This window comes from Hyla sarda, chromosome 9 (assembly GCF_029499605.1).
Source record: "Hyla sarda isolate aHylSar1 chromosome 9, aHylSar1.hap1, whole genome shotgun sequence".
NCBI lineage: Eukaryota > Metazoa > Chordata > Amphibia > Anura > Hylidae > Hyla > Hyla sarda.
In genome coordinates, this window is record NC_079197.1 from 14,998,081 (window position 1) to 15,024,693 (window position 26,613).

Here is a 26,613-nt window from a genome sequence, read left to right on the forward strand (position 1 = left end):
AACTATGCGGTTGCAGTACGGTTTTTAAACCGGAGACACGGTTTTGACTCCGGTTTAAAAACTGCACTGCAACCGCATACTTTTTTTTTTTTACATCTACGTCAATGGGAAAAGCACATGTATACGGTTCCATAACAGTTTACGTTTTTTACTTTGCACATGCGCATTTGCATTCGAAAGTCCCCACCCAACACCCCTCCCGTTAAAAATGGACACAATTTTCAAAAACTTATGTTCTAAAAAAAAAAAAAAACATTCTGGGAGTTGTAGTTTTGCAACAGCTGGAGGCACACTGGTTAGAAAACACTGTACACTGGTTGGGACACTGGTATAATGCTTCTATTCTGTAGGTATAGGGGGCAAAACATTTTGACTTGTCTTACTTTAAAGTCCATTATTTTGGCTACTTAAAAAACAAAAAAACAAACATAAGTAATATGAAGTAAGGCCGTCCATAACCGTTTCCATTGTTACCAATCCTGACAATGTTACACATCTGAGCCTTCCAATCACAATATGGGGGGGGGGGGGGTACCTAAATATGCCTTTTATTAGGCAAAACCCTCACATTTCCGTGAGACTATCTATATACGCTTCATTATCTGCGATCACAATTTAAGTGAGTGGTGACATTTTTTGGATGCTGTTCACACAGGTATCGTAAAATAAACGTTTTGGCTCTGATGAATAATGTGAAGCCCTTTGAAGGACAGGAATTGTCCCTTACAACGTCCTCATTGTGGGTTCATTGTGCGTTTGGGTGTTCTTCAATGGCTTTGGTCATCCGCTGGTACCAGGGCTTGATCTTGGAGTTCGCCATCATATCATCAAAAGACTGTAGATCTTCCATAACTCTCAGGACCCCGTAAACGGCCTGGGGGACAGTAGGGGGCACCATGGTCAGTGCATCATGTATAACAAAAAAAATACAAAATAACAAGGGTCTTTAGGAAGACAAATCGGTCTTACCAGATCTGCCAGATTTGGTTGTGCGCCCCCAAGGAACTTCCTATTCTTCCCCACAGCTGCCACCCAGGTATTGGCCGCCTCGTACAGATCCTGGCGGACATCATCTTGAAGGTTGTGCCTGGGAGGAGGTAAAAGGAAAAATATTTCAGGGCCCTATTAACTCCTTAGATTTATAAAAAAAAAAAAAATGAACTGGTGCCTGAAAGTTCTACTGATTTGTAAATGATTTCTGTATAAAAATCTTAATCCTTCCAGTACTTATCAGCTGCTGTATGCTCCACAGGAAGTTGTGTAGTTCTTTCCAGTCCGACCACAGTGCTCTCTGCTGACACCTCTGTCCGTGTCAGGAACTGTCCAGAGTAGAAGTAAATCACCATAGAAAAACTCTCCTGCTCTGGACAGTTCCTGACACGGACAGAGGTGTCAGCAGAGAGCACAGTGGTCAGACTGGAAAGAACTACACAACTTCCTCTGTATGATACCAGAAGTGGAGGTAGGCAGAATGTATAGCAAGGCAGCAGAGAGGAAGCATATCAGCTGTCTCTTCCCTTAGACATCACCCGTGGTTGGGAGAGCGTGCATGTTTATTGCCCAACCTGCTTCCCTCGGGCTGTTGCAAAACTACAACTCCCAGCATGCCCGGACAGCCAACGGCTGTCCGGGCATACTAGGAGTTGTAGTTTTGCAACAGCTGGAGGGCCGCAGATTGGACACCTAGACCCTAGTGAGAAGGGATAAGCAATTGTCTGGCTCCGCTTATCAAGCAACTTTAAACATGCCAATCCTTGTTTCCTTAAAGGGGTACTCCGGAGGGGGGAAAAGGTTTTCAACTCACCTGGTGCCAGAAAGTTATACAGATTTTTAAATTACTTCTCTATAAAAAATTCTTAATCCCTCCAGTACTTATCAGCTGCTGTATGCTCCACAGGAAGTTGTGTAGTTCTTTCCAGTCTGACCACAGTGCTCTCTGCTGCCACCTCTGTCCGTGTCAGGAACTGTCCAGAGTAGAAGTAAATCACCCCAAAAAAACTCTCCTGCTCTGGACAGTTCCTGACATGGACAGAGGTGTCAGCAGAGAGCACTGTAGTCAGACTGGAAAGAACTACACAACTTCCTCTGTATGATACCAGAAGTGTAGGTAGGCAGAATGTATAGCAAGGCAGCAGAGGGGATGCACACAGCTGTACATAGATGGAATAGGAGACAGCTGTTGTAGCCCGTCCAGTTTCACAGGTCTCCTTCCAAGTAAAGATTGGTTGACTCAGTGTAACAAGAAGGTAAATCTGTCCCTTCCCCTACACAAGGGACCTGGAGCTCAAGAAGTGAAGATGAATAATATATCCCAATGACTGAGAAGTGTGCTGAATAACCGCCACGTACCTGATTTTTAGTCTCTTGCCAATGAAAAACATGGCAGTCGCCCCCACGTATTTGGCGAAGAAGCCTTCCACAGAGCCAAAGTTCCCTTCACGAACAATGTAGTCGAATGATGCCAGTGCCTCCCCGGGTGTGCGGTAAACATTAGGAGAGATGAGGTGGACCAGCCAGTCATCTGCCCACCGACGCCACTTCATTTCCTCCCTTTGGAGAAATTTAACAAAATATATAATTATTACTATTATCATTAATAATGCTATTATTTTTTATAAATTAAAAGGAGTAGTCTAGTGCGGACCACTACTGTTCCATCGTGCCCAGGCTGAAAAATAAACTAATAGTCACCTTCCTGCGGAGCCCCACTACAGCTGATCGGTCCTCCGTTCTATCTTCTTCCTTCTACGGTGCTTCAGCCTATCAGCGGCTGAGGCGGGACATCGCGCAGTGTGAAGATATATGTGCACGCGGAAGAAGACAGACCAGAGGACCGATCAGCTCTAGCGGCGCTCCGCAGGAAAGTGAGTCAGTTTATTTTTAATTTTTTTTCAGCCCAGGCGCAATGGAACAGGAGTAGTCTGCACTAGATTACTCCTTTACTAATAAAATGTTATTAATAGAGTTGAGCGAACTTACAGTAAATTGGTTCGAAAAGAACCTTGCGGCTTGGCTGTTGATTACTTTTTTTTTTTTTAAATTCGTTTTATTGAAAAGTAAATAACTGTAGACCACAGGCCCATTAAAGTGAACATGAAACATATCCACAGTACATAGAAAAGGGTCATGAGACCATACATCAATTTACAGAATGTAAGCGACAGGATACTCCAGGTTACATCACATGGTAAACGTCGAAGTCATAAAACACTACCCAACTGGGGTAGGGAGACTGAAAACAATATAAAACATGAAGGCGAACATTCGCCAAAATTAGCAATCGTATACCATCCCGCGAGGAGCACCAATACTATCACTAGTTAGCGGTACCATCAAATAACCCATGATAAATAATCCCGAAAGGCACCCACGCATCCAAAGAGGTAGAGAGAGAATCGACAAACGTACACAAAAAGAGAACCGAAGGTTAGTAGATACCACAGAGAGCAAGCATAGCATCAATGTATCTTACACTGTCCCAGAGGGAGTCACAGAATACGAGCATTGAGTCAAGGGAGAGGAACACCAACCACCCCACACTGAATAAAATTTACCCGGGCACTTCCTATTTTTGTACACTATGTGTGAGAAAGGCAATGTAGCATTTACCATAGCCTTCCATTGAGTCAGGGTAGGAGAGCCGGGGTCCATCCATTTAAGAGCAATAGCCTTCCTGGCCAAGAACAGAGTTTCCCGCAAAAACGTACGTACGTGATGTGTCCATATCTCTTCATCTAAGATACCAAAAAGGCAGATCAAAGGATCAAGAGATAGGGAAGGTTGGGCTAGAGTAGCTAAAAAAGTGAGCACTGCATGCCAGAAAGCTGCGATATATGGGCAGGCCCAAATCAAATGCCAAAAGTCTGCCCTGGCAGCGCTACAACGATGACAAGCATCGGAGTCTGAACGACCCATTCTATTGAGCCTTAAAGGAGTGATATAACTATAGTGTATAATGTTCAATTGGATCAATTTATTATTCGCCGCCGGGGACACTAACATGTGGGAGGAAAAAATGTCCTCCCATACATCCTTAGTCAAATTAGGGATATGGGATTCCCAATGCCGGACCGCCGGTACTGGAGTGCGGGAGTTCTTGGCCTGAATAAGGTGCGTGTACAGGATGGACACCAGCCCCCTGGGACCCTGTGACTTCAGAACCCCGATAAGGGGAAACGCCGATATCAATGGGCTCCCAATGGGGAACTGGGCATTCAGGGCGTGTCGGAGCTGGAGGTATTTAAAAAAACTGTTTCTGGGAAGAGCATGACTGGATTGCAACTGATCAAATGAACAGAGCACATTGTCACGATAAACATGCCCCAAGGTGAGCACCCCCGCGCTCTGCCAGAAGACTGGGTCCAGAGCATCGCTCACTTGAGGAAGTTGAGGATTATGCCATAGAGGGGTATCCTCAGCGATGTCAGTATATCCATATATCCCCTTAACAGCCCGCCACACCTTTATAGCCAGCTTATGAAGTTGGAGATAAGCTCTACCACCCAGGACAGGACTATCTAGCAGCATCCTAAGGGACATCGTCGGGACAGACCTAGCTAGGGACTGTTCGGAGTCCGGCACCACAACCCCAGAGATCCAGTGCCTGATATACCGAAGTTGACCGGCCAAATAATATAAATAAAAATCAGGGAGTGACATTCCCGCCGCCAACTTGGGGCGTTGTAACGTGGTTAGCCGAATTTTAGGTCTATTGGGGCCCCAAATAAATGGTGAAAGAAGGGAGTGAAGAGAATCAAAGAAGTGTCTAGGTACAGGCACTGAGGCATGCTCCAGCGCATAAAGGCACTTAGGTAAGATAATGAGTTTAATAAGATTGATTCGGCCAGCGACCGACAATGGGAGCGTGGTCCACACCCGGAACTTCGCTTTAACATAAGGAAGTAGAGTGAGTATGTTGGCGGACAGGTCAAGCAAAGGATCTCTGTGAATGTGCACCCCCAAATACTTAAATGAGGAAACCACCGGGAGGCCATTCATTACCGGGGGCCAATCCCTAGACAGAAGCGGCATCACTGCAGACTTAGTCCAGTTGATGAGTAGACCAGAGAAATACCCAAATCGGTCCATGAGTGTCATGACATAAGGTAGCATCAATGTAGGGTCAGAGAGGAATAACACCATATCATCGGCATAGAGGCCTATGCGCTCCTCCCGGCCCCCCGTAGACATACCTCGGAAGCCAGGATCCTGCCGAATGCGGAGGGCGAGGGGCTCCACTGCCACCGCAAACAGAAGCGGGGACAAGGGACACCCCTGACGTGTGCCCCGGCCGAGAGCAAATGGGGAGGAACACACACCATTCACCAGGATCTGGGCCTGCGGGCATCTGTACAGGAGGGACACCCATTTTCTAAAATTAGGACCAAAACCAAATTTAACAAGGGTAGCCTGCAAATAACCCCATTCCACGGAATCAAAGGCCTTGGCGGCGTCCAGCGACGCCAAAGCCCAATCTCCCCCCAGAGCGTTACCCACCTGGACAGCCGCCTGTACCCTACGGATGTTATCGGATGTGGATTTGCCAGGCATAAAGCCGGATTGATCTGGGTGAATTATGGATAGGATTACCTTGTTCAATCGGTTAGCTAAAACTTTCGTAAGCACCTTATAATCCAGATTCAGCAGTGAAATGGGTCTGTAAGAACCGCACTCCACAGGATTTTTATCAGGTTTTAGGAGGACAACTATGGTTGCCTCATACATAGAGGCTGGTAGAATACCATCCTCAAATGCCCGTTCAAACATTGCAAGCAGGGAAGGAAGGAGCATGTCGGAATACCGCAGGTAAATCTCCAGTGGAAGGCCATCAGGGCCCGGAGATTTACCCTTAGTCATGTCCCCCATAGCATCCTGTATCTCCAGTAAGGAGAGGGGGGCCTCCAACATCATCCGATCACTATCCGATAGTACCGGAAAGTCAATACCGTCCAGGTAGGTGTCCAGCTCCTCAGCACCATATTGCACCTGTGAAGAATAAAGATTAGAGTAATATGTGGCAAAGCAACGCGCAATGTCCGCAACCCCCAACAGCTCGGACCCATCCGAGGCCACTATCTTAAGAATCGCAGGGGCAGAAGAGTTCTGCCTGACTATATGTGCTAACAGCTTACTAGATTGATTGCCATGTTCAAAGAAGAATTGTTTTGTGAAAAACAGCTTTCTATTGGCCTTCTCTGAGAGGTGCAACATATATTGCCGCCCCGCACACAGCCATTCAACCTTATTAGCCTCGGATGAGTCCGCAACGTATCGGGCCTCCAACTCCGCACATCGTCCAGCCAGCTCCTCCTCCCGCCTAGACGCTGACTTTTTGAGAAAGGAGATAGTGGAGCGCAAACACCCCCTCAAATACGCTTTCAGTGTCTCCCATACCAGGGTGGGGGAACTCCCAGGGGAATTAGCCTCAAGAAAGACTCGAAGCTGGTCCGGAATACGGTCGCAGGGGCCTATCTGTTCCAGCCAGAAAGGGTGGATTTTCCACCTCCGCGGTGAACCAGGATCTACCATGGAGACATCAAGCATTAGGGGGGAATGGTCTGATATAGCCCGCGGTTCATAGGAAACCGCAGAAACTTGGGGAAGAAGGAGCGGGTTGCCACATGCAAGGTCAATCCTGGACAGCGCATTTCTGCCCAGAGTGTGACAAGAGTATTGCCTAGCCTGAGGGTACCTGGCCCTAAAAATGTCCACCCATCCAACCTCCTCCAGAAACAGCGATAAAGGGCCACCCCCAACTCCCGCCGGGATCCCCCTGGGGCTATGACGATCTAGGGACGGATTCGGCACCATGTTGAAGTCCCCCATACAGAGGACACGGGCAGAGGGATAACTAGCTGCGAATGTAACCGCCTTATGGAGTATATCCATAGAGGCGGGAGGGGGGTTGTATATGAATAAGAAGACAAAAGGCACATTATTTAAAAATGCGTATACAAAGATAAAACGACCCTGTGAATCCTTATGTACTGTAACCGGGTCCCACCTCACTCTCCGACTAACCAGTAGGGAAACCCCCCTTGAGAAGGACGTGTGATAGGAGTGTAAGGACCATTGGACCCAGGGTTTAGAAAACTGACCAGCTCTATCTGGAGTAAGATGTGTCTCCTGCAGTGCCACAATATGAGGCTGATACTTCCTAATATGGGAGAATATCATAGTGCGCTTGCGCGGGGTGCGTGCTCCTCTAACATTCCATGACATTATCTTAATATCAGCCATAAGAAGAGACAACACATAAAACAGCAGGGGGAGAGGTAAAGACATAGAAGACATACATGCCCCAGCCGGGGTGAGAAATACTGACAGGGATGCGCGGGACCATATATAGACCATAGTACTGAAGTGGCTAGACACAAAACCCTACTAATAGGCGACCTCGCGGGTAGGTATCTTAGAGGCAAAATGAAACCCCAAACTAAGTAGGGGAACAGTAAATAAATCAAACAGTAAACATATGTATACCAGTGTTGCATAAGCATCAGTGGAGCGACAGCTCCATCTAGTGGGGAGAACCTGCTCAAACATGCTAACAGTGGAGAACCCTGAGTATGTTCAACAATCAGTAGGAGAATAGTAGTCCAGCTGGGACCCGAGAGAAGAAGTGGAGGAGAATACAGGAAGAAAGAAAAGAAAAGAAAAAGAAAAAAACGAGGGGGGGGGGGGGGGAAAGGGGAAAAGGAGGAAGAGAAAGGGAAGGAGAGAGGAAGGAGAGAGGAAGGAGAGAGAGGGGGGGACGGGAGGGGGAAGAACAGGGGGTGGAGGGAGGGTCCTACGAAGGAGAGAGGGATAGGGGAAGCAGGAGAGAGAGAGAGGAAATAGAACAGGAAAAACTCATATAATCAACAGTAAATCCCATCCCCTCCTCAAGAGATTGTCCACCCGCCACCCCCACCCCCCCACAAATGGAAATATTAAAAATTAAAAAAAAACAAAAAAAAAATTTTAAATAACCCCAGTAAACAGGAGTCACACAGCAAGGGACAGTCCAGGTAGGCGAGGAACAAAAGGCCTAAGGCACAAAAATGGGGGGGGGGGGGGGGGGGCCGCCGGTTAGGAAGGGAGAATGGGAAGGGGGAGGGAAAAGATGGCACATCAGGGAGGGGGGAAGGAGACCTGATAAAGATCGCATACAGGTAGTCCTGCGGCCGACGTCCTCCAAGTCCGTGACTCAAAAAGTAAAAATAATAAAAAAAAAAAAAAATAAAAAAAAATAAAAAAAAAGGGGGGGGGGGGGGGGAAAAAAAATGAAAAAAAAATGGACCAACCCAGGAAAAAGGGACAGGGTGACGTGGAAGGTAGACTGGAGAGGGACAGAGTGAACCCCTTCAGGGGGTCAGGGCAGGGCCCTCATGCAGTCCCGGAGGATCAGTCCTGAATCAGGGCACACAGCAGTCCAAAGTAAGCAACAGGATGGGGGCGAGGGAAGGGAGAGGTAAGGCCTGGGATCTTCAGGGAGGCACTAGGTGCATGGGGAGAGTGGAGGGTCCGGGGAGACTAGGCTCCCGGGGAGGGGGGAAGAGGAAGCACAGTACCTTGAGCTCCGCAGAGGGGTCCAGGAGACCGGGGCCATACAGGGGGGTAGAGGTAAGGAGAGGGAGACGGCAGGAGGTCTTGTACCAGCATCTCCATCTCCCCACGTAATTCGGGGTCACCTACAGGATCCGGATCAACGTTGGCGCCGTAGCCAGTCATCCGCATCCTGCGGGGAAGTGAAGAAAATCGCCCGGTCACCATCCACGATTCTCAACCGGGCAGGGTATGCCATGGAATATGGTACCCCTCTCTCTCTCAGCCGCGCCTTGATAGAAGTAAACGAGGCCCTCTTGCGTTGAAGATCAGAGGAGAAGTCCGGGAAAATGGACACCTTTGCGTTCTGCACTATGATCTCCGGCAGCCGCCGGGCAGAGCGGAGGATTAAGTCCCGATCATTGCAGTTGAGAAACCTCGCCAATAGAGGACGAGGAGGAGCACCGGGGATCGGAGGCTTAGATGGTACTCGGTGTGCTCTCTCCACGGCGTAAGCAGCTGAGAATGGGGCATCCGGAAAAAGCTCTTTGATCCAGGACTCCACATAGGCCCCCGGGTTCTGACCCTCCGCCCGCTCAGGAAGACCGATCACTCTAATGTTATTCCGGCGCAGCCGGTTCTCGAGGTCATCATTCTTCTGACGGGCCAGATCCAGCTGCTCCCGGACCTCGCGGAGTGAAGAGGGTAGAGGCTGTACCGTGTCCTCCAAGGTGGAGATGCGCGTCTCAGTCTCCGTCACCCGCTCCCTCAGGGTCTGAAAGTCCTGCCGTAGGAGGCCCACGTCCACCCTGACCTCTTCAAGCTTTCCGGTGAGAGAAGTGCGGCATGTCTGGATCGCCATCAGGAGGGTATCGCTCACCTCTCGAAGGGTAAGGTCAGTAGAATCCGCTCCCTCTTCACGATGTGGAGCCTCTCCTTCCTCCTCAGCCGCTGGTAGAACACGCGCCCCGGCCTGAGCGGCGCCATCTTGCCTGACAGCGCGGGCATAGTCCCGGAGCTTTTCCACGGCCGGTCGATCCCTGTTTCTCGTCGGGTCTTGTTTAGAGGCCATAATGCGGGTCCTCAGCCGAGTCTGTGGGGTCAGGGACTCCAGGATTCACCTCAGGATAAGTTAAATGCAGGTTCTAAGCGGGAGCACTCACAGCGTGCGACCGCTCATCTCAACCGCCAAGCCACGCCCCTCGGCTGTTGATTACTTTAGTCTGCATAAGTTAAAAGGGGTACTCTGCTGGGAAACATTTTTTCTCAACCAACCGGGGCCAGAAAGTTCAAACAGATTTGTAAATTACTTCTATTTAAAAATCTTAATCCTTCCAGTACTTATCAGCTGCTATTTGCTCCACAGGAAGTTCTCTTCTTTTTGGATTTCCTTTCTGTCTGACCACAGTGCTCTCTGCTGACACCTCTGTCCATGTCAGGAACTGTCCAGAGCAGCATAGGTTTGCTATGGGGATTTGTTCCTGCTCTGGACAGTTCCTGACATGGACAGAGGTGTCAGCAGAGAGCACTGTGGTAGAGACAGAAAGGAAATCCAGAAAGAAAAGAGCTTTCTCGATAAGTACTGGAAGGATTAAGATTTTTAAATAGAAGTAATTTACAAATCTGTTTAACTTTCTGGCACCAGTTGATTTAAAAAAAAATATAACATGCTATTGTTATGTAGAAAATCTGTAATCTTGGCGAGATTTAAAAAGAGAAGGACACCTGTCTGGCGCTTGCTGCATCTGGAAACGAAGTTGTAAGGATGCCCGAATTCCAGGTAGTTTAGAAGAGGAGTGCAGATCCCCTCGAAACGCGTTGACAACGCATTTCGAGGGGATCTGCACCCCTCTTCCTCAGGTCTTCTTCTTCTAAACTACCTGGAATTCGGGCATCCTTACAACTTCGTTTCCAGATCCAGCAAGCGCCAGACAAGTGTCCTTTTCTTCCAAATCTCACCAAGATTACGGATTTTCAACACTCCTACACTGCCCCAGATCGCTGAGCATGGACAGACACAGGCTGCTGCTGATTCCTCCATGCTTAAATCGGATGACGGTGTTGCGCTCGAAGAGTAACACATCAAGGTGAGCAGTTATATTATAAGAAATGTATATATCTTCCACCACGATTTAAAGGCAGAGGGTGCACTAGTGCATGTCCCTATATTTTTCCTTTTGTATAAAGATGCTATTGTTATGGCCACTCAGACTACAAGGTGTGGCCAATATGGGAAGGGCTTGTATATCACTTAGGGAACATTTCCACAACACTCGTCCCCGACAGATCTAAAAGGTTTAGCATTGCCCACCACTCACTTCTGTGACTCTTTAGACTCGTAGAGCCGCTTCGTCTCCTGTTCGTCCAGCATCAGCCAGTATTTGTTCTGGTACTCCACCGACTCCTTCCCTTTGTCGTTCGTCACCGTTATAGCCGGATAGTACGATACAACCTCCTCCAGGTTTTTCTTTCTTTAATGATAAAAATTACTAACAAAGTAAAAAAACACCTTATGAGGAAATACAATATAAAAAGGGACACGATAAAGGCGGGAAATGTCCGTCTGCTCTCACCTGGACACGAGGAAAGTTTTCACGGCGCTGATGATCACAGAGGAGTCGTTCATTTGCTGATGGAAATACAGATATAAAAGCGTCATTTTTAGGGCTGTCAAAATTAACCTGTTCACTAAAATAAATTTTAAACAGGACAAATTTTTTTAAATACACAATAAATGAAGTACTGCAGGGAAAAGTAACGTATTTCCTTTTCCACAGGATAGGGGATAAGTGTCAGGTCACGAGGGGGTAAAACCGCTGGGACACTGGGGGCTCTCAAAAGGAGCGAATGCTCCATTCCTTCTCTATGCGAGTGCTGTACGGGCATCTCCAGCGCTCCCATAGAAATGAATGGAGCGCCTGCCGACCCCAGCATGGGCTACTCTCAGGGAGCAGGGCCTGTTCAGGAGATCGCAGGGGGTCCCAGGGGTTGGAGCCACCCGCGCGCTGTCTCTTATCTGTCACTTATTTTCGCTGCAGTACCCATTGTGTAATTTAGGCCTCCTCAGCAGTCTGAAATTGGGCGTCACAGTCCTGTGCCTCTGCCATGCCATGCCGTTTGTGAGCGCTGGGACCGCTGTGTGAGTGACATACAGGTCCTCGGCGGATGTCCCTCTCATATGCTTGATGTGTGCCCCGGCTTTACATCACCGGCGTGAATCCCCAGAGCAAGCCGGTGACTGGCTGGGTGGTATTTTCGTCAGAGTTAGAGAGCTCCATGCCCCTAGTACTGCACAGGTGCACTGGGATGCGGAAGTGAGCTCTTGCAGAGGTAATGAGCGCTTGCTCTGAGGATTCACGCCGGTGATGTAAAGCCGCGGCACACGTCAAGCATATCAGGGGGACATGCGCTGAGGACCTGTGTGTCACTCATAAAGCGGTCCCAGCGCTCACACACAGGGGATAGGCGTGGCAGAGACAGGGCATTGCGAACCCCTGGTCATGCCTATCCGACTGGCTGACCGCACGAAAAAATAATTTTCTGGCTAATAAAATATGGAAACGTGCAGTCAAAGGCATGACGGCATTGTAATGATTATCAACAATACTATGGTGGCTTAAGTCTGGGGGTACAAAATGGTGACAGTTGCGCTTTAAAGGAGATATCATGCCAAACCACGTATCCCCCATGGAGCTGGACGAGAGGACTATATCCTCATTTAGTTGAAAGGTGGACCACCTTAGTCAAAAAGGAAAGGTCCGGACGAAAAACAACTTTGTCCTGGTGCAAAACCAGGTAGGGGGAACGGCAGGTGAGAAACAACAGCTCCAAAACTCTCCTAATGGAAGTGAGCGCAATGAGGAAAGCCACCTTCCAGGAAAGGATACGAAGAGAAATGTCCTGGAGAGGTTCAAGGGGGAGTACCCTGCAAGGCACTGAGAACCAGATTCAGATCCTACGGGGAAGTAGGGGGAACTGTATGGCGGAGCCGCATGAGTAACACCCTGCAGAAAAGTGCGGATGTGAGGGTCAGACACAAGGGGACGCTGAAAGAGAATGGAGCGACACCTGACCTTTAAGGGAACTGAGAGCCAAGCGTTGTTCCAGTCCAGACTGTAAAATGGAAAGAAGGCGTGGAAGGGAGACCACAACTGGGGAGAAGGATTGAGAGTCATACCATCAAAAGTAGGACCACCAAGTACAGTTATAAAATCTTCACAAAGGAAGGCTTGCGCACCCTGATCATTGTGCAGATCACCTGGGGGGAGAACCCCCTGGCCCTCAAAACCGCGGTTTCAATGACTTGCCGTCAAATGCAGCAACAGAAAATTGGGGTGGCAAAGAGGACACAGAGAGCAGGTCGGGACGAACTGGGAGGCGCAGTGGTACATCGGCCACAAGGCGAACAACGTCAGCGTACCACGTGCGCCTGGACCAGTCCGGAGCCACGAGAATGGCGGGGATGCCCTCCGCTTTGAGATTCCTCAGGACCCTGGGAAGGAGAGGAAGAGGAGAGAAGAGATAGGGAAGGACAAAGTGCAACCAGGGGGATCACTAAGGCCAGAGGATCTCAGGACTTTGCAACGAAGCGGGGAACTTTTTGGTTGTGGCAGAATGCGAAGAGGTTTACGTCCAGCATGCCCCAGAGTTTGCAGATTTCCTCAAACACCTCTGGATAAAGAGACCACTTGCCGGGGTCGGTCGAGGAGCGACTGAGGAAGTCCGCCTCCCAATTTTCCACCCCCGGGATGTGAGATGGAGGGAACTCTGAGTTCCGTCCAGAGAAGAATCCTGGAGACCTCGGCCATCGATGTGAGTGCCGTCCTGGTGATTGACATATGCCACAGCCGTGGAGTTGTCCGACTGGACACTGACAGAACGGTCCTGGAGAAGGTGCTCCCAATGGAGGAGGCAAAAGGTAAATTGCCCGAAGTTCCAGGATGTTGATGGGGAGGAGAGCTTCCTGGGTCGACAAAAACTGGGTGAAGGGAATGGCTTCCATGGCCGCCACCATCCGACCAATGACTTCCATGCAGAACCGAATGGAAACTGGAACAGGACGACGGAGAAGACAAACTACTGATGACTGAGGAGCACGGCGCTTGTCCGGCGGGAGCCGACTCTTCCGATTCTGGGCCCTGGTTGGAGCCTTGACCAGGAGGTCGTCCAGGTTGAGGATCACGGACACACCCCAGGCTCACAGGATGGTGATCACCGCCACCAGGACCTTGGTGAAGACCCTTGGGGCCGTGGCCAGGCCAAAAGGAAGGGCCACAAACTGAAATTGGCCCTATGGAACTGCCAAGCGGAGATATCGCTGATGCGCCAGAAAAATGGGGATATGAAGGCAAGCGTCATGGATGCTACCACAGAACGAAGAGACTCCATACGGAAATGATGCAGGACTAGGAGACGGTCGAGGAGCCCCTTTCTTGGGGACAAGGAACAGGTTTGAATAGAACCCCGAAAAACGCTACTTGGGAGGAACTGGGACGATCACTCCGAGTGAGAATGGTCCGAAGTGCGACCAGAAAAGCCGCCGCCAAGGAAGGAGAGGGAGTAGGGCGGGATCGAAAAAAGCGTTCACTTGGAAGGGAAGCAAACGCGGGTCCGAGATGTAGTTTCCAATGGCTATCGGAACAGGAGTCCTGCACGTGGGCAGACCAAATGTCCTGGAACAGGGACAAATGACCTCCCATCTGAAAAGAATGTTCGGGTGGGGGCATCCCTTCAGGCGGACAGAGGCTTAAGGGTGCCCGACTTGGCCACAATACGGCTGGAACGATTATCCGACTTCCAGGAGAGGTGAGCCTTGAATGAAGGAGCCTTCCTATCCTGTGAGGGCGCCGGTCTGGCTGCCCGACCCGAGCAAAAAGACCGAAAGGGACGAAAGGAGGTTGACTTCCTGTGGGAATTGGTACGGCGAGACTTGTTCAGCGGCAATAAGGAGCTCTTACCTCCAGTGGCCTCAGAGAGAATCTCATCCAGGCGTTTCTCAAAGAGTCGGGTCCCAGAGTAAGGAAGCTCAGTGAGAGATTTCTTGGAAGCGGCATCGGCGTCCCAGGCCTTGAGCCACATGGAGCTACGAATCGTTGTGGCAAAAGCCATACAACGGGCAGACTGCAGAGAAGCAGAGCACAAATAGTCACCAGCAAAGGAGAGTTGAAGTGCAAGATCCATCAAATCTACCGAAGGGGCCCCGGACAAAATGCCCTGGCGGAGCTGGGTAGCCCAGACAGAAAGGGCTTTGGACACCCAAGCAGAAGCGAAAGCAGGAAGCAAAGATCAACCCTCCGCTTCAAAGGCAAATTTGGCCAGATTCTCAATCCTCTTGTCCGCCAGGTCCTTAAAGGATTTTGCATCCGTCACAGGTAGAGTAGTCGATTTTGACAGACAGGAAACCAGAGGATCCACAGCCGGCGGTGACGTCAATTTCGCAATAAGGTCCTGGGCAAAGGGAAACTGCGTCTGAACCTTCTTAGTCCCCTGAAAGTGTTTGTCAGGATGCTTCCATGCTGTTTTCAGTAGGGTGTCAAATTCAGCATGAGAGCTGAAAACCTTAGGAGAGGGACAGGCGCGATGATAGGAGACTTCTGGAGCTGGGTCCGAAGTTTCGGGGTCCTCTGGGTGAAAGGTGTCCCTGATGGCTGAGACCAAGTTGTGTACCATGTCGGACACGCTAGCTCAGTCCTCTGGATCAAAGGCAGAACCTGACGCCTCATTGTCCAGCTCCCCAGGAGAGTGGGAGCGGGTGGAGGCAGCCTAAGAGGAAGGCGAGACAGACCTGGCTTGCAGAACTGGAGACCTAGGATCAGGAGAGCGACCATTAGGGCAGGGGGCACTTCCAGGGGGCCAGGGAGGAGGAGCGAGACCTCCGGATTCTGGAGAGGAGCCTGGGGAGAACAACCGAGGGCGCTTGTGAGATCGATCAAAATAAGGATCAGTTGTGAGGAGGTGGAAGGTGAGCGAGCCTCTCTGTAGATCTGGCGTAAGGAAGACCTCTCCAATGCAGTCACCACGGAACAGGAAACCCCATGATAGGTCAGGGAGTCAGGATCTTTTCCTGGGCTCCCTGAGAAATGACAGTAGGTGGTTTTCTGACTGGACACTAGAGATGTTAATCATTGGTGAGAGGTGGGGTCTCAAACCTATCTGCAACTGGTTACATTAAAGGGGTACTCTGCCCCTGGACATCTTATCCCATATCCAAAGTGTGGCGCAGCAGAGGGGAAGGACCCCAGTGGAAGGACCCCCGCGATCAGACATCTTATCTTTGGATAGGGGGATAAGGAGGGACATTTATCAATCTTTGCTTATGTATTTTTTTTTTTTAGTAATTTTTTCCTTACTTTTTTTTTTGCTTATGTGCGACTTATTTATCAACTGGTTTCAGCCTGTTGATAATTTTCTTTCGCGTAAGCAATTTTTCCTTTTTTACTTTGGTAGTAGCTTTTTCTGCTCCATGTTTGAGCTGAAGTAAATTTAGTCAGTTTTTAACCCTGTTAACCCTTTTTTTTGCGCAGTTGCGACTGTCGCAGTTACTAAATACCTGACTACCCATTGTCCATTTTAAATTACTACGTAGTTAAATTTTTTTTAAATTGCTTTTCTCGCTTTCCAGTGAAAATGTTGCACGAAAAATCGCGTAGTCGCAGTTGCGACCATTTTGCGACAATTATAGTAAAGAAAACCTGACTAAACCCGTTGATAAATGTCCATAAAGATGTCTAGGGGCGAAGTACCCCCTTACAAAGCAGCTATTTAGGGCCATCATCAGGTCCCCGATTCGCTTTAAGGTCCCCGTAAACCTTAGTCACATGTTGGCCGAACCCACAAACTACAGCAGGAATGTCTCAGTAAATGGTGGTCTCCTTAATCTCCCCTGACAGATAATGCTGGAGGAGAGAAGGATCGGGCATGTTGGACTTCAACCACCTAAGCCTGTTGTTCTCAGATAGGCAAGTCATCAGGGATGTCTGTAAGCAGCTTACCCCTCCCTATCTCTATTAAGATCACATGATCATATAGAGGGGGGGATATAGCTGGTAAACACGCACTTGTTCAGCCAAACGCTTCTGAAGGTGTATGGGCTCCTTTAAAAAGAACACTTTCTTTATATGCCAAACGATCATCAGCTTTAGGCCTCATTCGCTCAGAAATTCTTGTGCAGCAGAGACCTATTGTTTTCAATGGGATTCTGCTGCACTCCGTACACAGACATTTTAATGGTGTAAATCCCGATTCCGGCCTCTGCAGAAAGAATTGACAAGTCAATTATTTTTGTGGAATCCGCTCGGAAAGGAATTGGCCTTTATAAAGATAGCACTTCCAAGCGGTCCCCGTTGTTTGCCGTGTGAACATGGCCTTACAGTCCGATAACATTTTTGCTGCACCTTTAAAATAAAATAATTCACGTGTGTGAACACAGCCCTAAAGTAAACTTACAAATCAACTTACCAAATGGGAATCGGCATTGGCTATAAGAATGGGGACTTTTCTGTAGCTGGAGAATTTAATTTCTTTCCGCAGGACCGGATTCACCTCCACGATCTGATAGGGCAGCTGGTGATAATCCAGGAAGGTGCGAACCTTACTGCAGAATGGGCAAGTCTTGTACTGGTAAAGGGTCAGCTGGAGACCTCCTTCTGAGACCTGATAGAAAGACGGAATAAGAACTCAGACTGTATACCACACCTGCAACACGGACAATATATCCTTAGGAATTCTGTAAGCTGCCGAACATGAGAAGCCTCTGTATATAACAGGGGGCACAGCGCACGGCCTCTGTATATAACAGGGGGTACAGCGCACGGCCTCTGTATATAACAGGGGGCACAGCGCACGGCCTCTGTATATAACAGGGGGCACAGCGCACGGCCTCTGTATATAACAGGGGGCACAGCGCACGGCCTCTGTATATAACAGGGGGCACAGCGCACGGCCTCTGTATATAACAGGGGGCACAGCGCACGGCCTCTGTATATAACAGGGGGCACAGCGCACGGCCTCTGTATATAACAGGGGGTACAGCGCACGGCCTCTGTATATAACAGGGGGCACAGCGCACGGCCTCTGTATATAACAGGGGGCACAGCGCACGGCCTCTGTATATAACAGGGGGCACAGCGCACGGCCTCTGTATATAACAGGGGGCACAGGGCACGGCCTCTGTATATAACAGGGGGCACAGCGCACGGCCTCTGTATATAACAGGGGGCACAGCGCACGGCCTCTGTATATAACAGGGGGCACAGCGCACGGCCTCTGTATATAACAGGGGGCACAGCGCACGGCCTCTGTATATAACAGGGGGCACAGCGCACGGCCTCTGTATATAACAGGGGGCACAGGGCACGGCCTCTGTATATAACAGGGGGCACAGGGCACGGCCTCTGTATATAACAGGGGGCACAGCGCACGGCCTCTGTATATAACAGGGGGCACAGCGCACGGCCTCTGTATATAACAGGGGGCACAGCGCACGGCCTCTGTATATAACAGGGGGCACAGCGCACGGCCTCTGTATATAACAGGGGGCACAGCGCACGGCCTCTGTATATAACAGGGGGCACAGCGCACGGCCTCTGTATATAACAGGGGGCACAGCGCACGGCCTCTGTATATAACAGGGGGCACAGCGCACGGCCTCTGTATATAACAGGGGGCACAGCGCACGGCCTCTGTATATAACAGGGGGCACAGCGCTAATATATATATATATATATATATATATATATATATATATATATATATATATACACACACACAAACACAGTACAGACCAAGTTTGGACACCTTCTCATTCAGAGTTTTCTTTATTTTCATGACTATGAATATTGTAGATTCACACTGAAGGCATCAAAACTATGAATTATCACATGTGGAATTATATACATAACAAAAAAGTGTGAAACAACTGAAAATCTGTCATATTCTAGGTTCTTCCTTTTGCTTTGATTACTGCTTTGCACACTCTTGGCATTCTCTTGTTGAGCTTCAAGAGGTAGTCACCTGAAATGGTTTTCACTTCACAGGTGTGCTGGTGTGGGGGAGGAGGTGTGATGGTGTGGGGGAGGAGGTGGTGTGATGGTGCTTTGCTGGTGACACTGTTGGGGATTTATTCAAAATTGAAGGTATACTGACCCAGTAGTATGACATTTTCACACTTTTTTGTTATGTCTATAATTCCACATGTGTTAATTCATAGTTTTGATGCCTTCAGTAAGAATCTACAATTTTCATAGTCATGAAAATAAAGATAACTCTGAATGAGAAGATGTGTCCAAACTTTTGGTCTGTACTGATTATATATATATATATATATATATATAAATAAACACATACATATAATAGGAGGCACTAGACGGTCCCATCAAACACTACACCTAGTCACCTTCCAGTATGGCAGTATCAGTTACATTTTACATTCCCTATAGGTTATGGATGTTGTGTATAGCCTTTGGCTGTCCGAGAATGCTGGGAGTTGTAGACTTAAAGGGGTAGTCCAGTGCTGAAAAAGTTATCCCTTATCATAAGTTTCAGATCTCCTGTACGGGGGCCAGGCTCTCCGGCCAGATAGCGGGTGTCGACCACATGAAGCGACGGCTGACACTCCCCCTCAATACATTGCTATGGCAGAGCCGGAGATTGCCGAGTTGTATTGAGGGGGCATGTCGGCCGTCGCTTTGTGCGGTGGTCAACATGCCCCCTTCCCACAGATGCCAGGGCACCATACAGGAGATCGCGGGGGGCCCCAACGGTCGGACCTTAGGATAGGGGATAAGTTTTTCAGCACAAAATATCTCCTTTAAAACTGGTTATGGAGTTGATTTAGGTTTACGTCAGAACCTAGGTCTTCAAACTGTGGACCTCCAGCTGTTGTAAAACTTCAACTCCAAGAATGCTGGGAGTTGTAGCTTTGCAACAGCTGGAGGCACCCTGGTTGGGAAACAGTGGCCTAAGGCTTCACAAAGTCTCGAGCCGTCTCTGCGGTCACATGACATTAATTCGGTATCGGTAATTGGTATCCACGAGTACTTGGAAAAAAATAAGTATAAGTACTCGTACTGGGGACATCTCTACTCCCTAACTCTTCTTCCGATTGTTGCCACGACAGCCGCCATCTTGAGCGCATCACCCAAAACAAATCTTGAAAGTTTTAGATTTGCTAACATTTGAAACATTCTGTACAAATCAAATCCCTTACGAATCGTCCGTCTCTACCTGTAACGTATCAGGAAACCTCTAAAAGGGACATAGGGGGAGATTTATTAAAACCTGTCCAGAGGAAATGTTGCCGAGTTGCCCATAGCAACCAATCAGATCGCTTCTTTCATTTTTGAACAGACTTCTGCAAAATGAAAGAAGCGATCTGATTGGTTTCTATGGGCAACTCAGCAACTTTTCCAATTTTTAATAAATCTCCCCCTCAGTTCCCTGCGAATCGGTGTTACCCTTTAAATTCTACCACAGCCGGTGAGGGTCATAAAACGCGATAAATGATAAAACGTAAGCGACGTCCGTACCTTCAACTCCTCCGCCTGCTGCTCCCCCAGGGAATACTTTAGGGTCTCATACACCCCATAAGCCCCACCAAAGGCGAACACCAGGCCCCACACCCTCCTGCCCCCGCTCCCTGCCTCCTGCCCCCTCCATCCACTCCTGTACCAGCTCTGCTGTGCAGCCAAGGGCACACTCCGCGCCTTCACTCGGCTCAGTGAGTGAGGAAGCCGGCTAAAACTGGCACTGAACGCTACGGAGCCTATAGGGGCCAACCCGGCGGCTATGGGCACCCGGAGCCCAGTCATGCCACCCCTCAGCTGCCCGGCCAGTCGCCATGTCCTAGCGCCCAGCTCGTGAGCCCTGCGAGCCGCCATCTTGCCCACAGCTTAGCCCCGCCCCCTTCCTCCCTAGTGAAGACGAGGCAGCCAACTAGAAAGCGCAGAGCGCCGTGACGTCACGGCTATTGGGAACTATATTATGAAACGGTCACATGACAGCCGGTCACATGACGAGGTGACCATGTCAGGACCGAATGGCGACCCGCAGGTTCATCTGGGCGAATCCTCGGGGGAGGAGGGTGAGTATGGCGGCTGTGATATCCCATAGGGGCCCTGTCCATCATTTCTTCCTTTATAGCTGTACAGAGATCTGGGGGAAGCTGCGCAGTAATGGCGGCCGTATAGATTGTCAGCTATTGTACCAGGGTCAGATAGAATTCATATCTTTACATTGTAGAAGGGATATTGGTATATAACAGTGCTCTCCAACCTGCAGAACTACAACTCCCAGCATGTTACCCTACACAACTGTTTACCAACCAGGGTGCCTCCAGCTGTTGCAAAACTACAACTCTCAGCATGTTACCCTACACCATTGTTTCCCAATCAGGGTGCCTCCAGCTGTTGCAAAACTACAACTCTCAGCATGTTACCCTACACCATTGTTTCCCAATCAGGGTGCCTCCAGCTGTTGCAAAACTACAACTCTCAGCATGTTACCCTACACCATTGTTTCCCAATCAGGGTGCCTCCAGCTGTTGCAAAACTACAACTCTCAGCATGTTACCCTACACCATTGTTTCCCAATCAGGGTGCCTCCAGCTGTTGCAAAACTACAACTCTCAGCATGTTACCCTACACCATTGTTTCCCAATCAGGGTGCCTCCAGCTATTGCAAAACTACAACTCTCAGCATGTTACCCTACACCATTGTTTCCCAATCAGGGTGCCTCCAGCTGTTGCAAAACTACAACTCTCAGCATGTTACCCTACACCATTGTTTCCCAACCAGGGTGCCTCCAGCTGTTGCAAAACTACAACTCTCAGCATGTTACCCTGGTGCATTGCACCCTGGTTGGGAAACACCACCCTACACAATCTATAGCAGTGCTCTCCAACTTGTGATCCTTAACTTCTGTAGAACTACAAATCCCATCATGCTACCATAAACCATCTATAGCCGTGTTCTCCAATCCTTTACTTGCAGTTGCTGCAAAACTAAATTCCCATCATGCCACCCTGCACCCTCTATAACCGTTTCCCACCCTGTGACCTTTAGCTGTTGCAGAACTACAACTCCCATCATGCTACACACCCTCTATAAGTGTTTTCTAACCCACGACTTTCAGCTCTTGTAAAACAACCCCCATCATCCTAACCTGCACGCTTTAGTGCTGTGCTCCCCAACATGTGACTCTCCAGCTTCTCAAAACTACAACCCCCATCATCCTACCCTGCACCCTTTAGAGCTGTGCTCCCCAACCTGTGACTCTCCAGCTTCTTGAAACTACAACCCCCATCATCCTACCCTGCACCCTTTAGAGCTGTGCTCCCCAACCTGTGACTCTCCAGCTTCTTGAAACTACAACCCCCATCATCCTAACCTGCATCCTCTTTAGCAGTGTTCTCCAACACTAAACTCTTCAGCTTCTGCTAAACTACAACCCCCATCATGCTACCCTGCACACTATGTAGCAGTGTTTTCCCCAACCTGTGACTCTTAGCTTCTGCAAAACTACAACTCCCATCATCTTACCATGCTCCTTCTATATTAGTGTTCTCCAAACCTCGACTCTCCAGATGTTGCAAAACTACCACTCCCGGCAGGCACGGACAGCACAGGGAGTGGTCATTTTGCAACAGCTGGAGGTTTACAGTTTGGAGACCACTGATCTATTGGTATATTACTCAAACTGTAACTTGCTTGCAGCTGTCAGGGCATGATGGGAGTTGTAGTTTTGGAGCTCTAATAATTCAGAGCTGTATTTCCGGCTGGGTCGGGTATTATTTTCCTATAAACATTTCCTTCCATAGTGATGCGGTTGTATGCAGAATGTTCTAGTTACGTGCGGCCATTGGCAAGTATTACTGTACAAGGACGTCTGGGCCCATATCACGTGTTACTCTACCTTCTAATGCAGTGTTCCTCAAACCAAGGTGCCTTCAGCTGTTGCAAAACTACAACTACCAGCATGACCAGACAGCCAAAAGCTGTCTGGGCATGTTGGGAGTTGTAGTTTTGCAACAGCTAGAGGCACGCAGGCTGGGGAAACTCTGTTCTAATGTCTATTTTTTTTTCCAGTCTGACCACAGTGCTCTCTGCTGCCACCTCTGTCCATGTCAGGAACTGTCCAGAGCAGGAACAAATCCCCATAGCAAACCTCTCCTGCTCTGGACAGTTCCTGACAAGGACAGAGGTGTTAGCAGAGAACACTGTGGTCAGACTGGAAAGAACTACACAACTTCCTATACAAAAAATTTTCCCAAATCAACTGGTGCCATAAAGTTTTATACAGATATGTAAATTACTTCTATATAAAAAATCTTAATCCTTCCAGTACATATCAGCTGCTGTATGCTCCAGAGGAAGTTGTGTAGTTCTTTCCAGTCTGACCACAGTGCTCTCTGCTGACACCTCTGTCCATGTCAGGAACTGTCCAGAGCAGGAGAGATTTGCTATGGGGATTTGTTTCTGCTCTGGACAGTTCCTGACACGGACAGAGATGTCAGCAGAGAGCACTGTGGTCAGACTGGAAAGAACTACACAACTTCCTCTGGAGCGTACAGTGCTATCTGCAAGGCCTAAGGAGGCGGAGCATGGCACCAAATAGTGTCATGCCAGCCCCCTTAGGCACTCTATATAACGGCAATGTTTCCCAACCAGGCTGCCTCCAGCTGTTGCAAAATTACAACTCCCAGCATGTCAACTTTCTAGCACCAGTTGATTAAAAAAGAAAAAAAAGTTTTCCACTGGAGTACCCCTTTAATGGTTTACGACTGTGTCTCCCAACCAGGGTGCCTCCAGCTGTTGCAAAACTACAACTTCCAGCATGCCCGGACAGCCAACGGCTGTCCGGGCATGCTGGTAGTTGTAGTTTTTCAACAGCTGGAGGCACCCTGGTTGGGAGACACAGTCGTAAACCCCTTAATAGAATGCAGCCTCACAATCTTTAGTGTAATATTGAATAATCTTCTCTATTAGTCATACCGGGCATGCTGGGAGTTGTAGCCTCGCAACAGCTGGAGACACACTGCTTGAGAAACTCTGTTTTACTGTATCACTTTTAGTATTTTATTCTTTTAACGCTTTCTATGATTCCCTCTTCAGATTACGCCGCCTTGGACTTCATGTTGGACCAGATCAATTTCTGCCTGGATCACTTAGAGGAGAAGAATGATCTTCTGCACGCTCAGCTTCAGGATCTCCTGGAATCCAACCGGCAGGCACGACGCGACTTCCAGGAGCAGCAGAACCAGAACGGGAGAAGTAACGCAACGCAGCAGGGAGATGGGCTGTAACCTCCATACTGTAGATCCACAACCCCCATCCAGTCTTCCTTGTATCCATATAGACTGAAGAACACAGAGACAACAAGAGCTGGAATGTAAACAATGTTAGTAAAGATAGAGCTGTGTTCCCAAACCTGTAGCATAACTACAACTCTCAGCATGCCCAAGTTGGGGACCGCAGCTCAGAATTCTGTAGGCTGGGTAGGGTAGGAGTCTTCTACGACGCGCAACCTCCTAATAACCATCACTTTCCACCACAGACCTGGTGTTTCTGGAGCTTGATTTTGTAATTTATAGTATTAAATGTTTTTATGTGTGAACGTCGGCCTTTGCTTTTTCTTATGAGCCATTTCAGAACCTATAGCTTGTTCTTAAAGGGGTACTCCACTGGAAAACTTTCTTTTAAATCAACTGGTGCCAGAAAGTTAAACAGATTTGTAAATTACTTCTATTTAAAAAATGTAATCCTTCCAGTACTTATAAGCTGCTGTATGATCCACAGGAAGTTCTTTTTGAATTTCCTTGCTGTCTGACCACAGTGCTCTCTGCTGACACCTCTGTCCATGTCAGAAACTGTCCAGAGCAGGAGAGGTTTGCTTTGGGGATTTTCTTCTACTCTGGATAGTTCCTGACACAGACAGAGGTGTCAGCAGAGAGCACTGTGGTCAAAGGAAATTCAGGGGAAAAAAGCGGCATATTTGCAGCTGTATCTCAATTTGCAAATATAAAAGGCCAAACCCCCCCCACGATTTTATAACTGTTTGTGGCATTTTTATGCTCAGTGGCAGCTTATCAGAATCACATCAAAATGTTTTCCGGTGGAGAACCCCTTTAAAGGGGTACTCCGGTGGAAAACAAATTTTTTCATATCAACTGGTGCCAGAAAGTTAAACAGGTTTATAAATTACTTCTATATGAAAATCTTAATCCTTTCAGTACTTATCAGCTGCTGTATGCTCCACAGGAAGTTTTTTTCTTTTTGAATTTCCTTTCTGTCTGACCACAGTGCTCTCTGCAGACACCTGCCCGTGTCAGCAACTGTCCAGAGTAGGAGCAAATTCTCATAGAAAACCTCTCCTGCTCTGGACAGTTCCTGACATGGACAGAGGTGTCAGCAGAGAGCACTGTGGTCAGACTGGAAAGAACTACACCACTTCCTCTGGGGCATACAGCAGCTGAGAAGTACTGAAAGTACTGGGCATATTGTAGCCCAAAATGCCATAGACTTGCATGGGACTCCTGGAAAATTTATATCCTGAATGCTTTGGGTGTAGTGGGCAAGTTTTAGGCTACGAAGTTGCGGGGGGATTTATACGGATATCCTGCTGCAGGGTTGTCAGCAGAGTTACGCTTTAAAGGGGTTGTCCAGCAAAAGAAACAACCGATGTATAGTGAGAGGAAAAATACCACACCCAGAGCATGCTGTGATTCTGATAAGCTGCCACTGAGCCTAAAAATCCCACAAATGGTTAAAAAATTGTGGAGGATTCAACCTTTTATATTTGCCAATTGAGCTGCAGTGTTTTGCGCACAAAACGTTTTCTCTCAAACATTTCCATCCTACATCAGGTTTATGGTGCCACCTTCTGTTCTCTCTCATGGGCACAACTGATGAGGGGCAGGAAAAAGTGATGAGCAGGCGGGAGGGGGGAGACATCAAAACCTGTACAAAGGAAAAGTTGCCCATAGCAACCAATCAGATCGCTTATTTTATTTTTATCAAGGCCTCTGCAAAACAAGCTATGATTGGTTGCTATGGGCAACTTTTCCTTTGCACAGGTTTGATAAATCTCCCCAAGGCATTTGTTTCTGTAATAGAGGACTTTGAGCCTGCCAACAATGAAGACTAAGTAAGAAGAGACCCCCACACCTGGCAACGACTGTCATGTAGCAGATCACACAAAGCACAAGTCCCAAATTTCAGGTCTTCAGCTCCAGCGTTGGGAGACGAGGCCATGCTGGGCGGAACAGTTGTCAGGGCAGCCGTGCCACGCTGAGTGAAGTTCTGTGCACTAGTCCCATTAATCAGAAAAGGGCTCGTGCACAAAACCTGTCTAAGGGTACGTTGACACGCACGGATTTTTTTTTTTTTTTAGCGGGTTTGAAAGTGGGCGGGCTCTTCTCGGCAGTCCGCATTAGATTTTCCGCGGCTGAATTTACGCTGCGGAAAATCCGCCACAGTGCCTACTGACTTCAATGGGGCTTGCGGCGGATTTTCCGCAGTGTACATTCCGCCGTGGAAAATCTGTTGCGGACAGCCGAGAAGAGCCCGCCCCCACTTTCAAATACGCAGCGGAAAACCCGCTAAAAAATCTGCGCGTGGAAACATACCCTAAGGCTGCATTCACACTGCGGTTGGAGTGTATGGCTGCCGGATCCGGCTGGGGGAGGGGAAAACACAGTGCGCTCCTGTACCCCAGCCGAAACGGTGGCAAACTCCATTGACTTTAATGAGCCGACCAAAGTCAAACAGTGACTCCGGTCGGCTCATTTCTGGCCCACATCTAGTTTTGTGACCGGACCTAAAACCATAGTTTACTGCAGTTATAAGTCCGGTAACAAAACCGGATATGGTCCAGAATGAGTCGACCAGAGTCACTGTTTGACTCCGGTCGGCTCATTAACCCCTTAAGGACCAGACCAATTTTATTTTTGCATTTTCGTTTTTTTCCTTCTCGCCTTCTAAAAATCATAACTCTTATATTTCCATCCACAGACCCATATGAGGGCTTTTTTTTTGCATCACCAATTGTACTTTGTAATTACATCACTTATTTTACCATAAAATGTACGGCAC

At 48.6% G+C, this 26,613-nt stretch overlaps 2 protein-coding genes across 3 annotated transcripts; one reads left to right on the forward strand and one right to left on the reverse strand.

Annotated features, from left to right (window-relative positions):
* Positions 1-210: 210 nt before the first annotated feature.
* Positions 211-20,524, reverse strand: PTGES2 (prostaglandin E synthase 2). 2 transcript variants are annotated; one of them, XM_056538727.1, is made up of 7 exons: positions 20,052-20,524; positions 16,984-17,178; positions 11,100-11,155; positions 10,845-10,997; positions 2,350-2,550; positions 970-1,087; positions 211-874 (listed from the first exon to the last, which is right to left on the reverse strand). In XM_056538727.1, exons 1-7 carry the CDS (start codon positions 20,400-20,402, stop codon positions 746-748), a joined length of 1,203 nt encoding a protein of 400 aa, XP_056394702.1. In that variant the 5' UTR covers positions 20,403-20,524; the 3' UTR covers positions 211-745. The 2 variants fall into 2 exon arrangements, with proteins under 2 accessions (XP_056394702.1, XP_056394703.1); XM_056538728.1 differs by having other exon boundaries at positions 20,194-20,326.
* On the forward strand, positions 20,473-24,136 carry BBLN (bublin coiled coil protein). Its single transcript, XM_056538729.1, has 2 exons — positions 20,473-20,605; positions 23,635-24,136. The coding sequence occupies exons 1-2, from the start codon at positions 20,506-20,508 to the stop codon at positions 23,823-23,825; spliced, it is 291 nt and encodes a 96-aa protein (XP_056394704.1). The 5' UTR covers positions 20,473-20,505; the 3' UTR covers positions 23,826-24,136.
* The last annotated feature ends 2,477 nt before the right edge of the window (positions 24,137-26,613 follow it).